The 16,633-nt window shown below is 38.1% G+C and overlaps 1 protein-coding gene across 1 annotated transcript; it reads right to left on the bottom strand.

Annotated features, from left to right (window-relative positions):
* Nucleotides 1–1,731: 1,731 nt before the first annotated feature.
* On the bottom strand, nucleotides 1,732–15,293 carry LOC309512862 (uncharacterized protein). The gene is made up of 8 exons (XM_082188583.1): nucleotides 14,825–15,293; nucleotides 8,170–9,280; nucleotides 7,097–7,231; nucleotides 6,030–6,204; nucleotides 4,798–4,896; nucleotides 4,402–4,493; nucleotides 4,062–4,202; nucleotides 1,732–1,999 (listed from the first exon to the last, which is right to left on the bottom strand). Exons 1-8 carry the CDS (start codon nucleotides 14,989–14,991, stop codon nucleotides 1,868–1,870), a joined length of 2,052 nt encoding a protein of 683 aa, XP_082044709.1. The 5' UTR covers nucleotides 14,992–15,293; the 3' UTR covers nucleotides 1,732–1,867.
* Nucleotides 15,294–16,633: the final 1,340 nt, after the last annotated feature.

Genomic DNA, 16,633 nt, shown 5'->3' on the forward strand with positions numbered 1-16,633 from the left:
CAAATATCCTCTCACTACGGTATACCATCCGTATGATGTACTTATACACCAAATACTACTTGCAATGTGTTTGTGTGTGTGAAATATGGTATAATGTCTCCCCCCTGTGGTCAGATTCTAAAACATGAATGTTGGGAAAATTGAACTCATGGTATTTGACCGATTAAAAAATAAAAAAATAAACTATAAAATGTCTACAAGTGAGTGAATATAAATCTTTGCCAAATTATTTCTGAGCCTAAGGTTGTAATCTAAAACCGATAATAAAATGTTTTCTTTTGTTTCAGTATATTAACCTGAAAGTCATACAGATTTTTTTGTTCCTTTGCTGTCTTGGCACTGCTTTTACTTTCTGTAGAAGAAGGGTTTGGCCCTTGTGTGTTTGTGTGTGCGCGTGCGTGCGTGCGTGTGTGCGTGTGTGTGTGTGTGTGTGTTTGTGTGTGTGTGTATCATTGTACCCTGAGTAGCTTGTGCCTCAGCCAAAGTAATTACCCCAACCTTCATTTAACTGGAACACAATGGCTCTGGGCGCAAGCCTTTGTCATTTTAAAGCCTCTAAATAAGAGCTTCTCCATCCCTAATCATTCATCATGTGCGCTGGATTTCTCTCTCATTATCTGCCACTTCTGCTAATTGAGATGATTTGCTCCGTGTTCTTTGAGGATCTGGCTGAGGACTTGCTGCCATGAGAAACTGCAGGCTGAAATGAAGGGGAAATCCCCCTCACAGCCTCTGGTTATTGCATTTCACCTCCAGTGATTTCCAGGTGCAGACCCTATAAGCTGACAGACTCAAGCCATAATTAGCCAATTTATCTCTGTTGTAAAACACTAAATTGAGTCGTAAATAGTGGTAGACCAATATTGGGGGTTGAATGACCGATATCTACTGTGATAATCTAATTCAAATGAAATTTAAACTTAGATTTAAATTGCTGAAATGAAATGAACTTACTTCATCCAGTATTTACTCAAAGTTCATAATTGTAAAATATAAATTTTTGGAAAATGTTTCTTCATAATATAACAACATACTCGTACACCAGTATGGACAGGTCCTTATTTCTCTATATCTCCCCAATCCACAAATAGTAGAATTTGGTTGAATGCACAAATGTTTATTTGGTCTATTTAACAGTTGAATACAATGCAAGTCATTTTAAATTTATTGTCATCAAAAAGACCTATGATTAAAATGTGATCAAGAAAAACACACAGGAAAAAAAATATTATGGAATAAAAACTAGGACAAGATAACAGAAAAAAACAAGTTAACAAAGAAAGAAAACAAATCTAATACTCTAGAAATATGAACAGTGGCAAAACATGAAATATAACAGAAACATTGGACTAAGACAGGTAGAACATACTTGGTAAATATCCTCACTTCACAAATAAAGGGCTAAAGTATTGCAAAAACATATCCTCTAAGCATATCCGTACAGTGTTTTTCCTGTTTATCCTGTTATTTTTATTTAATTGTATGTATTTATTTTCTTATATGTGAGATTTAGTAATTAGCAGTATTATTCTGGGAGTAAGAAAATAATAAATATCACGGCAAATTATAACAAGTAAACCCTTCCAATTTCCAAATAAAGTAAATAAAGTAGCTAACACTGTACTATATATAGCTACAAATAAATTCCTATATTAAAATGCATTTATATAAATATATTTTAAAATATATAGTACCAATATTTTAATAATTTCCTTATACATTTTTTTTTATGATGTATTAAAACATGAATGTGTATATAAAGTGTTTATGAAATATATAGTAAAGGCCCACATAGCACATTCACCTTCACACAAAAACCACTAAAATGATGGTGTGCACATTATTTAGTAAATCTGGACAGTGCAGATCAGCTGTGAGACACTGCACCAGGAAGCAGAGAGCTTTTATCGCTGTGTTGCTCGGGTGGACGTTCCTCCGTCTCCTGCAGTGCTCCCACCATCGAGCCTAACGTGCCGAAGCTGCTGGCGCAGTTCTCCACCTGTGCAGAAACACACAGTGTGACCTCTGACCCCTTCAGATTGGGCAGGACTTCAGGCTGAGAGACTGGTGTGATACTGTCAGCTATACTTTGGACAGTGATGCTGGACTGATAAATGTGGTGCAGATGTTGTAGCAATGTATTCTCAGTCTATCAGCAATGCATTTTCTTGCACTATGTAACAGCTTCTCCAATAATGTACAGTGATATGTAAGTGTATGATGGAAGTTTGCATTGTGTCCTATCTAGGCATGAGGTAACAATATCCAGTGAAAAGCTATTTGTCCAGACTGAATGTGAAACTGCTGTGGAACATTATCAGAACAAATAACATTGATGTATATTACAGTTAATACATTTATGTAAAGAGGAATTTTGGATCAGTGAGTGCCCGCACCAGAAATCAAATCAAAGTGATCAACAAAATGTTTTATCGATCTTTGCACAGTAGTGGCGGGTATGGACGAAAACATACATTTACATATCACGCCTAGCTAGGACATAGTTTTCAGGAGGAATTTACTAATTGTAAACTAAGCTCATAATGTTGTTTACTTCAGTCATCATCTACGAGCACCTAATCCAGTAGAGGAATTAAAAGTGCCGTAAGCGATTACTGACAAACGCTGCTGAAAGTGGATCGGACCGAGCACCACAACACAATCAGCAGTAGGAGGTGTATACACTCATGATGGGGAGGAAAGATGGAGATTTGAAGAAAGATTGGAGAAAGAGAGATGGCTGAGAGACATTACAATATTGAAAAGAACAGAGAAATATCGCTGGAAAAAAAGGGTTATGATCAGGCAAGAGCTTTAGAAGCCGTGTTAATATTAGAAAAGCTTTCCAGCATTAGAGAGACCGAAGCAGGAAGGCCTTGAAAACAGACGCAGAGATTGGGTTGTTTCTGCTCCATGCGAGTAACATTGATTTTTGCTATATTTTTACAGAACCAAGATATGCTGTTGTTGAAATGTTAGCTATAGTAACAGGACAGTTTTGAGTGTCATTGTTTGTCTGGAGCTGGTGTGTTGAAATTGGTTTTTTTGCAAAAAATTGTTTCATGGCTGGTAAAAAATGTTTTATGGTCGGTAAATATTCTTGAGTCACCAGCCATTGGCAGGTGTGGCAAAAAGTTAGTTTTAGGCCCTGGGTGTCTGTGTTTGAGTTGATTTCAAATATCATCAGTGTTTCTCAGAAATCGCTTTTTGCACCTTTAAGCAAATCAAGTCACAATACTTCCTTTTCTGAGTGCTAGGTAGGTCACAGCAGTCTCCTATGATCTGTAATTTACCAGGGCTCAAACATTCCACCACTATGGTTAAAAGTAATTATAAAGATTTTCAAAAAAAATGTATCATCATTTGACAAACATCTCTTTAAAACTATATTTTGGCGAGCATTATATCAATCCCTGAAAAAGTTGGACTGCTGACGGATTGTATTTTTATTTATTTTTAGGCGCTGAATTAGCAAATGGTAAAGTGGCGCAAATGTTTAGTAAATTTATCCTTGACTATTTTGTTAATCTTTTGAAAATGATTTACAAAATGTGTGAATATGCTTAATATATTAATTTTATTTTTAAAAGTCTGGAGTCTGTAAGATTTGTAAAAAAAAAGAAAAAAAAAATTTGAAAGAGGTCTCGTGCTCACCAAGGATTTATTCATCAAGGATATATATTTAAAAAAATACAGTAAAACCAGTAATATTGTGAATTATTATTACAATATAGTTTTTCTATGTTTAATTTATTCATGCAAAGCTGTATTTTTAGCATCATTACTCCAGTTTTCAGTTACATGACCCTTCAGAAATCAATAATTAGCTGATTTAGTGCTCAAATATCATTTCTTTTTATTATCACAATCGAAAATTGTGGTTCTGCTGTAATGATTTTTTTTTTTTAGGATTCTATAGAAATTCTATACTGTCAGTTTTGAACAGTTTAATACATCCTTGCTAAATAAAAGTATTAATTTCTTTGGAAAAAGTTTCACTGATCCTGAACTTTGAATGGGAGTGTATGTTTCATGAACAAGTAGTGCAAGTAGAACCTTACATTCTCTATGGACACGTTGCTCCCCACAGGGGCCTTTTTCTTTCTTGAGATATTGGGGTTCCAGTGGCACACCAAACTGTCATTCTGAACACTGTAGTTCTTGTGACCAATCAACCAATAGGTGTTCATTTTTCCTTTTCCCTGAAAACCCAATTCAAACACAACCCAAGTCAAACACATTTATGTAATTTTGTGAATGTTTACATCTTTGCATTTCGATTAAATATTGTGAAGACAAACATTTAATTCATATGTCATAACCTCAAATCATGTTGTAAAGAAATATAGATAATCCATTTTGTGGATTTACTAAATCTGATTTTAAGCATTGTACTCTCACCTTTACTTCAATCTCACCCCGTAACTGCAGTTCATATGCATTGTCCTTCATGAGTGCCAGGTATGTAGCAGAGCTTGCATGAATCTTTTGTGCTGAAGACCAGATAAAAGAATCGTTAATGTTCACCTGTTATGCAAAACAGCCAAAGAACCGAAGCTTTTTTGGTGTTGAGGTGAAACTCAGACACATTATGTTTTTAGCTAAGCCACATGCTAATGTCATGGTTGAAATGGAGGCTGTTATGAGCTCAATGGAGGAATACGATGAGGTCTCTATGGTGATGTAGTGAGCGAAAATATTCATGACCTCTGAATACAGAAGTACCAGTGGTGGTAAAATAAAAAATGGTCAGCAAAAGATGAAAAGACTTCACGTTAACTAGATAGATGAACGTACGCAGACTTGTAGATTCCATCCGAGAGGCCGTGTTGACTGTGTCTCCAAACAAGCAGTACCGGGGCATCTTGTAACCAACAATGCCAGCTACACAGGGGCCTTTTAAGAGGTATGAGAGACATGAAAGACAACACTACCACAGCAATTTTGGAGTCTCTAACTCAATCCCTCTACCAACGGTCCAAAAATGTACTTGTATTCATGCTAGTAACTTTTGAATCATAAAAGTGCTAGAAACAAAATTCCTTGGCTTAAGATGATTCGATTCATCATTTTCCGTCATAAAAATATTTCCACCATATGGAATTTTTCGAAAATAAAACATACTTTGTGGATCTCGTCCTAGATGGTTCATCAGATTTTCACCAAAATTGGCTCACATCATCTTCAGGCCATGCTGGCAAAAGGTTATTAAAATAATTTTGATAAACCACACTGTTCTCAGTAAACGCACAAACGAATTTGATGAAGAGCGTGCAAAAGTGTTGTTGTACAATGCTGTATTTGACAAACGCATTAGCGTATTGTCCTGAGACTCAGTATGTCACCTGCACCATGCGCTGAAGGAACTCAAAATGTTTTGAGACAGCGCAACGTCATGGTAAAATTATAATGAAATTTCCAAAAATTCTAATAGCTTTTGATTCATTTTGTCCATGTTGTTGCAACTAGTGTTGACAGATTCCTTGACTCATACTGAGAACAATAATACCAATTATGCCATAGTCGGTCAAAATGTCTGTCCATCATTTAGAATTTCTTTAAAAACCTACTTTTTCCAACTCCTAGACCATTCGTCCAATATTCACCAAAATCGGCTCAGAATATCGCAATACCATTCATACAAAAAGTTATTAAAAGATTTTTGATTTCAATTAAATAAATTGTTGGAATGATGCCAAGATGATTCTGCAGCTGTAACTGACATCCAACTATATTGCCACCTCACACTGACCACACAACATCCGTGGGGTTTAACTACTTAACTCTTTTGGCCAATAGGTGGTGCTGACAATTGGCCAAAAGTGATAAGCAGGTAAATCATATTACTAGTGGTTGTATTGATGATATTTCAGCCGTTTTGCCTAAAATAATCAAAAAAATGTCTTGTTGAAGTCTGATAACTCCCCATTATGCCTCTTTTGCGCTTGGCCCCTTACTTGTTGCTTGCAGCTATATTTATCAATAAATCTGTAATCATCAGTTTTTGTGCAAAGAGAGAATACACACACCTGTGTGTATGCCGGCTCTGAGTTGAAGGCGTTTGTTTGGCATGTGGGGTATCGGCACCTGTCTGACCGCAGCCACCAGATCCAGAGACATTTTAGCGATCTCATCAGCATGTTTATCTTCGTTTTTCTCCGGCAGTCCACTGACCACCATGTATGCATCTCCTATAGTCTCCACCTGTTTCATTCAAACACACAAGCTTGTCAACTAATGATTGTGATGGACATTAAATATTAATTTGATGAAATCTAGCAGCATTAAGAATACTTCTTTAACTTGAGATAAAAATGACATATATATATTTTGCATATATACAGAATATATATATTTGGAATTGTGACAATTCTCGTTACCGTAGAGCATCTTTTTAGCATCTTTTTGTTTTTTATTATTATTGTCATTAAATTCACATTACTAAAACACAATTTTCTTTTGAATTGCACTTTTTTTAATTACCACAAATTAAATACAGTATACTAAATACTACACTACCGTTCAAAAGTTTGGGGTCGGTATGATTCTTTTAATCTTTCTGAGTATCTTATGTTCACTAAGGCTGCATTTATTTGATCAAAAATAAGTATAAGTAAAGCGGTATAAGCACAGTTACATGGTGAGATACTTCTACAATTTAAAATAACAGTTACTGTTTTAATATGTTTTAAAATGTCATTTATTCTTGTGATGGCAAAGCTGAATTTTCAGCAGTCATTACTCCAGTCTTCAGTGTCACATGGTCCTTCAGAAATATTTATTTTATTATCAATGTTGAAAACAATTGTGATGCTTAATATATCTGTGTTCTTTACAATTTCAGTAATGCGTCATTGTCCCAATTTATTTATTTAGTATTATGATCATGGACATTTAGGGTCACAATGTAAAAACAAATCCTAAAATAGGAATCTTTTCATTTTTTTAAATACAATTCTTTGGGTAAAGAAATTACTCGGACATGTTCTCCTAAGCACTGTAAGCATAAACTTAGCATAAGACATGCTATGATTATTTGCTGTATGATAATTCATAGAGATCATGTGTGATTATGTGTTTCAGAATATGTTGATACCTTGTAGACATCATAGGAGTCAATGCGTGTGTCGAAGCACATGTAGAGGTTATTTAGCATCTCAACAACTTGTAGTGGAGTGCAGGAGGCTGATATAGTAGTAAAACCCACAATGTCAGAGAAGAAAATAGTCACCTGCAAGACAATAAATGTATCAGTTGCTTCTTAGAAGAAATAATCAATCAAGTATATCAATGTCTACATGTCATGGCTAATCGAGAAAAGCGCTATTAACTAGATTACATTTTCTGAAAAAGAGTGGTGCTTGCCCAATTAAATCAATGCTATGGTGTTAGTAGTTTCAGTGTAGTTTCTATTGCATTGCTAAGGGGTCTAAAGAGAACAACCACAAGTTTAAATTGATATGATGTTAATGATTATATTGAGATGATATTCATCTGCACGTTAAAATCCACACAACAAGCTGCACAATTTGCAGCATTTGGAGCATGAAATGTGCATGAGAAGCACCAAAGTTTAATACTTAGCATTATTGGTATGTTCAGATCACTAACCTTAATTATGAGAAATAATAATAATAATAATAATAATAGCAATAATTAAATGTAATAAACAAGTAATAAGCCACTAATAAATGTAATCTGCTCATATGAGTATTGTTTATTTACCTTACACATACCTGACACATAATGTGTTGTTATTTTGAAATGTAATATTAAATTATTATCCTGCTACATGTGACACTATATGTCCAGTTCTTCGAAAAATCTATTTGCTTTAAGTGCTCTAAATCTAAGGGGACGAGCTTCAGGTGCGCACATTTGCCCATATACAGACGTGTAATTTACTCCACTCCCTCATGAGCTGTTTTATCTCCTGATGAATATGGAATACCATAATTACAGGCAATTACTACAACAAAAAGAACAAACAGAATGGAACCATGTGCGCTTTCCACACACTGCCATCTTGCCAACATCCCTAATAAATATGCTTGCCTTTTTTTAGACTTGAGTTGGATTTGTTAAAGGGAATTTTGGAAGAAGGGAAGATTTCTTCCTGTTTTAGCAGATCATATGGGAATATACAGAAAAAATCTTAGAACCATTTACCTTCTCATAACTCTCAGCCTTCACGTGTTTGTTTTGGCGTAGCTGCTTGGCCACAGTTTTGGGCAACATCTGATGAAGAAGATCTTCTGCGAGACGTCTTTCTCTCTTCAGGGCTTCTGTCTTCTCCCTGAGGGTCTGAGCGTAGTCCTGGATCCATTCCGTCATTTGCTTGAAGGAGAGCAGCACTATGGGGTAAATGAGACAGGCAATGGCAAGCAGGCAGATCTTCAGACTGATATTGGAAGAGATGTCTCTGGATTTCAGTTTCAGAGCCCATCCAGCTCTAGAAAGAAAACATCTCAGAGTGTTCTCCAAGGCTAAAGTCAACTCTGTGGATCCTTCGGAAGTTGTGGCAGTAGAGTAGATTAAATATTTTATATTAGTCAAGTTTAGCTCAATATCAGGGTTTTCCATCCAGCAGTGATGAAGGTTTTCAGACATGTCTTTTATGACTGACATGATTGTTGTCGCATGCCATATTTCATCCTGAATATCTTCCTTCTTTTCACCTGTTATCAACCGATAGTTCAACTCATGGACTGTTAAGAGCAGTTTCAGAGCAAGGACATCTGTCCACTCTGGGTTGTGCTTGAGGAGACCAATGTCAACATCTTTAATGCCCCACATGTTTAATATATTCTCAATTGCAAGAGTAAAAACTGTGGTACCATTAGCATCCATTAACTCACCTCTCCCTGTAGCATTGAGAAACTCTGAGAGGTTGGATTGAAGATGCTCACAAAACTCAGGTAACTCAACACCACATGGCTGGCCCAAACTGTCCATATTAGTACTAGTACAACAATGGTTAACTGTGAGCATTATCAAGGACCAGGAGTTCAGGTTCTGTTCTTTCATGATATTATTAACTATTTTCTCTCTTGTTGAACTGAGGTTTCTTAATGTTTGGAGCTCCATAGTGAGTCTGAGAGTGACGTTTGTTCTACAGGACGTTAGCTTTTTAAGTGAAGCTTCAGTTGCTTGCCATTGAGCCAAAGATGAGTTGAAGTCCATGGTCACAGCAGAAAGCAGAGACAGGAAAGATATTACACAAGCAATCAGTATTCGGCGAACAGTACGGCTGCGACTGCCACAACTGAGTAAAGACAACCTGTGAACAGAGCGTAAACAAAACTCAGTCATACATGGTGAGTATTTAAAGATCTCACCAAGTAGAAAATGTTCCTGGAACAACATTGCAATCAACCAATTAGATTTGACGGATATTTTTTGTGCTTAATATCAAGTTTAGGCTTACAACAAGGGTTAGGGCTTTTACACCATTCTTAGTGACGTATCATTCCCTTTCAGTCTGCCATGTTAGACATCATGTCGGAACGTACCGACGAATTGGGATCTCGCCTGAGAGCCCAATCATCTTCGACTGTAACTAAACAAGCCAATACACATTGGCAGGCAAGATTTGCATCGCGAACCACACCAAGGAATACTATAAGGAAGCCTGCAAATCTAGCCCATTCACCTTTTTGCTTAGGAGCTGAGTGTTTCTCCTCAGCTCTAATCATCAGTTGAAGTGTCACGAGTGTGGGAAGCTCTTTGTTGGTGTTGGTGTGACGGTGCTGCAGCGGTGGTCGCTACAGGGCAAATTTTCTGCTGTTTATTCAGCTTTCTAAAAGAGCATTTCTCAATCAATGTCTGGGGGAGATTGCTGGTCCTTCTCATGGGGGACCTAGCGTTTAATTCGGGGCTCCGGCGGAGGATCAGATGTCGATCGCTGCGGCGGAGGATCAGATGTCGATCGCTGCATCGGAGGATGGGCTAGTGTCCTCTGGGATGAAAACTCTACTGTGCTGCCCCCTTCAGATGCCTCCACCGTGTCCTCGAGGTCGGATGATTGGTTTCTCGGGGCGGCGCACACTGACCATCAACGCCCTAGCCCAATGCCATTCTTCCCGGAAGTGCATGAAGAGATTTCGGGGTGTGACGCCGTTCGGATTGCTTCATAAGAGAAGACAACACTGCGACCGTTGCTTGCATCATCAAGATGGTCTATGCTCCCGTTGCATGTCACAACTCGCCCACCATCTCCTCCTCTGGAGCCAGAAGCATCTGAGGTTGCTTCGTGCCATGTACATTCCAGGCCAGCTGAATCGTGCAGCCGACGAGCTCTCATGACAGCCAGTGTTCCTGGGAGAGTGGCGGCTCCATCCCTGGTCGGTCCAGCTGATCTGGAGACACTTAGGGGAAGACCTGCTTGCTTCTCCGGACACCTCCTACTGCCAGTTGTTTTACTCCCTGACCGAGGAGACCCTCGGCACTGGCACACAGCTGGACCCGGGGCCTATGCAAGTATGAGTTTCACCCAGTTAACCTTCTCACACCGACACTGTGCAAAGTCAGGGAGGACGAGGAGCAGGTCCTTGCCCAGGTATTAGCCCAACTGGACCTGGTTCCCAGAATTCATGCCCCTCGCGACAGCCCTTTCTGTCAGCCCCTCAGACTTTCTCAGAGACAGGGCACCCTATTGCACCCGTGTCCGGACCTCTGAAACCTCCACGTGTGGTCTCTGGACGGGACGAGGAGGACTAAGACGAACTTCCCCCTGCGGTAGTAGAGTCCATCACTTCAGCACGAGCGCCCTGAACGAGGCACGCTTATGCTCTGAAGTGGAACCTGTTCGTCGAGTTTTGCTCTTCTCACTCAGAAAACCCCCGGGTTTTCTGAAAAAATGCCCGGTCAGAGCTGTGCTTTCCTTCCTACAAGAAGGGCTGGAGCAAAGGCGCTCTCCCTCCACCCTGAAAGTATATGTTGCCGCTATCGCAGCACATCATGATACAATAGATGGCAAGTCCCTGGGAAACGTACTGATCACGGGTTCCTAAAGGGCGGGAGAAGACTAAATCCTCCTGGCCCTCACCTTGTACCCTCTTGGGACTTCTAGGTGGTCTTAACGGCCCTGCAAAAAGCTCCATTTGAGCCGCTGCAGTCATTTGAGCTTAAAATTCTATCTTTTAAGACAGAGCTCCAGTCAAGACGCTTGCTTCAGTCAAGAGGTTAGGGGACCTGCAGGCATTTTCGGTCGACGAATTGTGCTGGATATGTGCCCAAGGTTCCCCTCCACCTTTCAGGGATCAGTTGGTGAACCTGCAAGGGCTGCCCTTCAGAACCTCAGACCAGCTTTTTGTCTGTTTCGGACGCCAGCAGAAGAGAAAGGCTGTCTCCAAGCTCACTGGATGCCATCGTCATGGCTTATCAGTCCCAAGGCGAGCCGTGCCTCCTATGGCTGAGAGTCCACTCTACGGAGTGTTGTTTCCTCCTGGACGCTGGCACATGGCATCTCACAGACTGATATTTATAGAGCTGGGGACTGGGCGACACCTAACATGTTGGTGAGATTCTATAATCTCTGTATAGAGCCAGTGTCCTCCCATGCACTCGCTACCAGTAGCTGGATGAGTAGGACCCCCACTCTGAGTCTCGCTTGCTGCGCACTTCCCCTCTTAATGACCTGGATATGTGCGCTTATTCTTCTCCACAGACTTAAATGAGACATAGCTGAGAAATCCATTATATGAGCAACGCTATCAAGACTAATAGTATAGTTAAATACTGTAAATACGCGAACAGTTCCTCCAGCCCCCCTGGCAGTCAGATGTGGTAGAGGCGTCGGATGCAAGGCCTGTCACTCGTAAGTACACCTACTGGTTGACCCCTGTGTTAGGCTAAGTGCCCATGTGTTCTGATTCCCCTATGGGGTTTATTTTATCAAAAGGGTGTATTTCCCTTGGCAGATTTCCCTCTGCCGTCTCTGTCCGGTATTGTCTCACCCCTAACTGGGTTGGAGCTACCCCAGAGACTTCCTTATGTTGCACTACCCCCTTGGCCAGTCCATATGCGTAACCTCCACATGACACTTCCCTATGGGCAGGATGTGGCTTCCGCAGTGAAGGGCACGCTTCCCCAGTGTTATCCAATAGTCTCACTGAGCAGGTTAGATGGAACAGCAGTGATTGACGCTCTCTGTGTAAAGCCCTGTCCTTTTGTCCTCCCCCGATAGGTGCGGGGGGAGATGGTGGCTTATGCAGGGTGCTGGAAGGGGCAGCAATAGTGGCGCTTTATTAGAGATCCCAATTTGACGGTACATTCTGACATGACGCTAAACGTGACCGACTGAAAGGGAACATCAAGGTTAGTATTGTAACCCCCTGAAGGAGGGAACGTCCCATCGCCACAATTGCTGTACCACAGCTGAGCGGCCGGGTCATCGGCTCGGCTCCTCAGCAAAAACGTGAATCGGCTAGATTTGCGGGCTTCCTTATATATCTGCTTCGCAGGGCAGGGTTTATGATGCAAATCTCACCTGCCAATGTCCATTGGCTCATTTATTTACACCCGAAGATGATTGGGCTCTCAGGCGGCGTACCGACGTGACTTGTCCATTCTCTCCTTCAGGGAACGGGGGTTACAATAGTCACCTAGATGTTTTCCTCTGATTTTAGGGATAAATTATGGGTAGGGATAGGATTAGGACTATGTTTTTGGACATGAATGTTGTTCCTGGATCAACAATAGATCCAGGAACATTTAAAGGAAAGAACTCAATGTGTATAGGTGGAAAGTATTCAGTCAGATCCTATGGAGGTTGTTAAGGGAATCCCTCAAGGATCTGTGTTGGGGCCGCTATTATTCAGTACATATATAAATTGCCTTGAGTTTAATATTGATAATGCAAGGTTTAATATTTAAGCAGATGATACTATTATTTATTGTCCAGTTCCCACTAAGCAGCAATCTGCTTTTGATATCATCCAAAATAGGTTTTTTGCTTTGAAGCTGGTCTTAAATGTTGAAAAAAAAAAAGCATGTTATTCTCAAACTAAAATTTCTTCAGAGAATTCCATCACTCTTTGGACTTCTCAGGGGAGTCAGATTTCATCAGTGTCAGAGCACGTTATCGATAACACATTCCGTTTTGGTTCACATATTAATGATTTGAGGCAAAAACTGTTAGGGTTTTACTGTAGAAATAAGTCTGGCTTTTCAGTTGATTTGAGGAAGAAATTAATGTTCGCTACTTTTTTTTTTACTGTTTTTTTTTATCATGGGGATGTAATATATCAGCATGCTCCCTCTTACCTTCTCGCCTCTCTGGATGCTCTGGACCATGGTGCTCTGGGATTTATAACTGATTGTACATTTTCAACACACCATTGTGAACTATACAAAGAGTAACTTGGCCTTTGTTGAATATTAAAAGAAAAAAGCACTGGTATTTATTGATATATAAAGCCATATTGGGTTATTTGCCCTCTTGATTTTGTTGTATTATTAATTTCCGGAAATTGCCTGGAAATTAATCATTAAAAATGATTCGTTGAACTTAATAAAAAAATGTATCATAAGTGGTTGCACACAATTGATTTTAGCTACATTTAAACAAATACATTAAGTTGAACTTAATTCATTTTAGTTCAACTTAATGCATTTGTTTAAATGTAGCTAAAATCAATTGTGTGCAACCACTTACGATAATTTTTTTTAATTAAATTCAACTAATCACAATCTTTGTGTCCCCCTTGTCAGAACTGAGCTTAGTAAAACTTCCTTCAAATATGCCGCCACCTCGGATTGGAATCTTCTTCAGACTGAGATTAAGCTAAAAAACTTGGTGTTTTATAGTCATTTTAAATGTTACTACATAGCCTGAATTAATAGTGTGTAAATGTTTTTAACTTGTTTTATGTTGGATTTAGTATTGTATGTTGCAACTTTTTGTATAATTGTGTATGCAAGCTCGGCTGCCTATCTTGGCCTGGACAATCATGTAAAATAATTTTTTTATTTAACTTTTCTACTGGGTAAATAAAGGTAAATAATAATAATAAAAAAATAATGTCTTACTTGGCAAAATCACGGGCGACCCAGGTTATTTATTCAGTGTATATTGTTATATATATTTATACAATATATATATTGTTCCAAAGTGCTTCACGGTAATAAATAGGAAAATAAAAGCATTAATGATGCAAACCATCAAATATTAAACCAATTCAATTACTTCTGTAAAGCAGCTTTCAAAAGACAATACTGTCATTTTTCATCTCAAATCAGTTCAGTATTGGTTCAGTTCAGTTCAATAAGTTCAGCAATTTTGAAATTCCAGTTTAATGCCAGTTAAATTCTAATTCTGTGTCCATTGTTATATTGACTACAGTCTTTACTCTGCAAGGACACCTGCAGAGAACTTAACATCATCAAAACACCAACTCATTAAACATATATCACAAATAAAGGCTCAGAAGGTGATGTTAGTTCTAAGAAAGCAGTATTTTATTTTATCATCTCTAAAAATAAATTCATACATTTTAAATATAACTTAAGTGTCAACCACTTGAAATAAAATTTAGCCAGATAATACATATTATGCACCCTGTTTGTTAATGTGTTATAAGGTAATTCGATTAATAATTTATTTGGTTGTTTTAAACTCAAAGTGTAGGCTATTTGTTTTATGTAACACAAATAAAACAACATGCTACAAACCATATTAATATGAACTATCATAGTTAAATTGAAAACACATATATCCATAAATTATTTAACAGAGACAGGGCACCTGTTTTTTTTACAAAAAAATAAATAAAAAAATTACAAGGCCTATTCTTTGTAAATAAATACTGAAATTGTGCATTACCTGCAAAAGTCACATTCTGCTTCTGGCTCCTCTTTCTTTTGGAGTGAGATCTTCTTTCGAGCTTTATGTCTCTGGCTGTTGATTTTAGTTATAGTGCCTTTCAGAGAGGCCGATGACAGAGTCCCAGACGCAAAACAATCCTTTTTCATGTACTCCAGAGATGACATGAGATTACACTTGTATTCTAAACCACTGGAACTGAAGTTTCTTGGGTGAAAATCCAAATCAAACGCTATAACATCATATTTGACTGTCTTCTTTTCCTGAGAATAATCTCATCGTGTCCGTGTCTCTGCTCTTCTTTGATGTGCAATATGTGACGTAGTTTTAATGACAGGGTTAAAGAGGAATGGTGAAGGTACAGACCGAGACAGAATATTCGAGTCACTGCATGTATTATCGTGTAATTTTATTCTTCTTTCGAGAGCACAGTTGTTTTTCTTGCGCTTTTCACGATTTTATTCATCCATATTCGTTTAAACAAACCATTAATAAACATCATTACTTGGAAAAATTAAAGCAAAAAATAACTTTAGGCCTACGCATGTTTTGCAACGGAAATGTTACCGATTGTACTGTAGGCTACTACGTTTCATGCTCTTTTTCTGGACTAAAATAAAAATAGACACTATCTATGTGTTAATAATAATAAAACGGTGACACTTTAACACTTGACACAGCAAACACTATACTAAACTAAGACTTATATATATATATATATATATATATATATATATAATAGGCCTATTCAAAAAAGATAATAGATATTTGCAATTACACTAGGACCTAATGGTCTGTTAAGCGTTGCTTGTTAATGTTAAAGCGGTTATAAAGAGTTACCAAATAATAATTTGATTTAAGTAATAGGCTATATCTCTATAGATAGATAGATAGATAGATAGATAGATAGATAGATAGATAGATAGATAGATAGATAGATAGATAGATAGATAGATAGATAGATAGATAGATAGATAGAAAACAGAACGCAATTAGGCAACGAGATAATTTAAGGTCTTCAGGTTACACGTGCAATAGGCCTATTATAAATGAACAATTTGGAAAATATTTATTGTCCTTTTCATTTGAATAGACAATAAAGGCAAATGTACGACAGAAAAAACGGTTAAAAATGAAAACCACCTTGTAAAAAACCCATACATTATTCGAAATAACCAAAATAAAATATTTGAAGTCTCCATTAGCACAACTGAAGTGCACGGAAAAGAAAGAAAGAGCAAACAAACAAACAAACCACAAGTGCAACTAGACGTAGGCTACTCTTCTTCACACGCAGTCCATCAGTAAATCCCATCAAGAGTAAATCTCTTGTTAATGATTTACAAAAATAAATGGCTCTTTTTTTATATGAATAGTATCAGCGTGCACATCCCATTATAAATGAATGCACCGAATGCACACATGGCTTTCACATGCAAATATTTCCCCCACCAGACAGACTGACAAAACAGTTTGTTAAACCAGTTTGTTTGAAGGTTGTTTATTAAAGTGGCATTTCCCGTGCAAGAATTTTTAGCAGAATCTTCCGATAAAATATTACAAGCATGTCTCAAAGGTGAATGGGTGCAAATGAAAATCGAACAAACCAAACGAGGTGGTGTAAAATTAAGTAAAGCGCCATCTTGTGGTTGACAATTGTAAACTTTCCTTGTGTTTGCTACACAGACACTGACAATGATCCCATACAGTACATGGATTTTAATCATGATGTGAATTGATTGTTTACATGTATATTTGAAGCAGAGGGAAAGGTAATGACATTTTCCTCTATTTTTGTTACAAACTTTT

Source organism: Leuciscus leuciscus (assembly GCF_965113295.1).
Source record: "Leuciscus leuciscus genome assembly, chromosome: 13".
NCBI classification, from domain to species: Eukaryota; Metazoa; Chordata; class Actinopteri; order Cypriniformes; family Leuciscidae; genus Leuciscus; species Leuciscus leuciscus.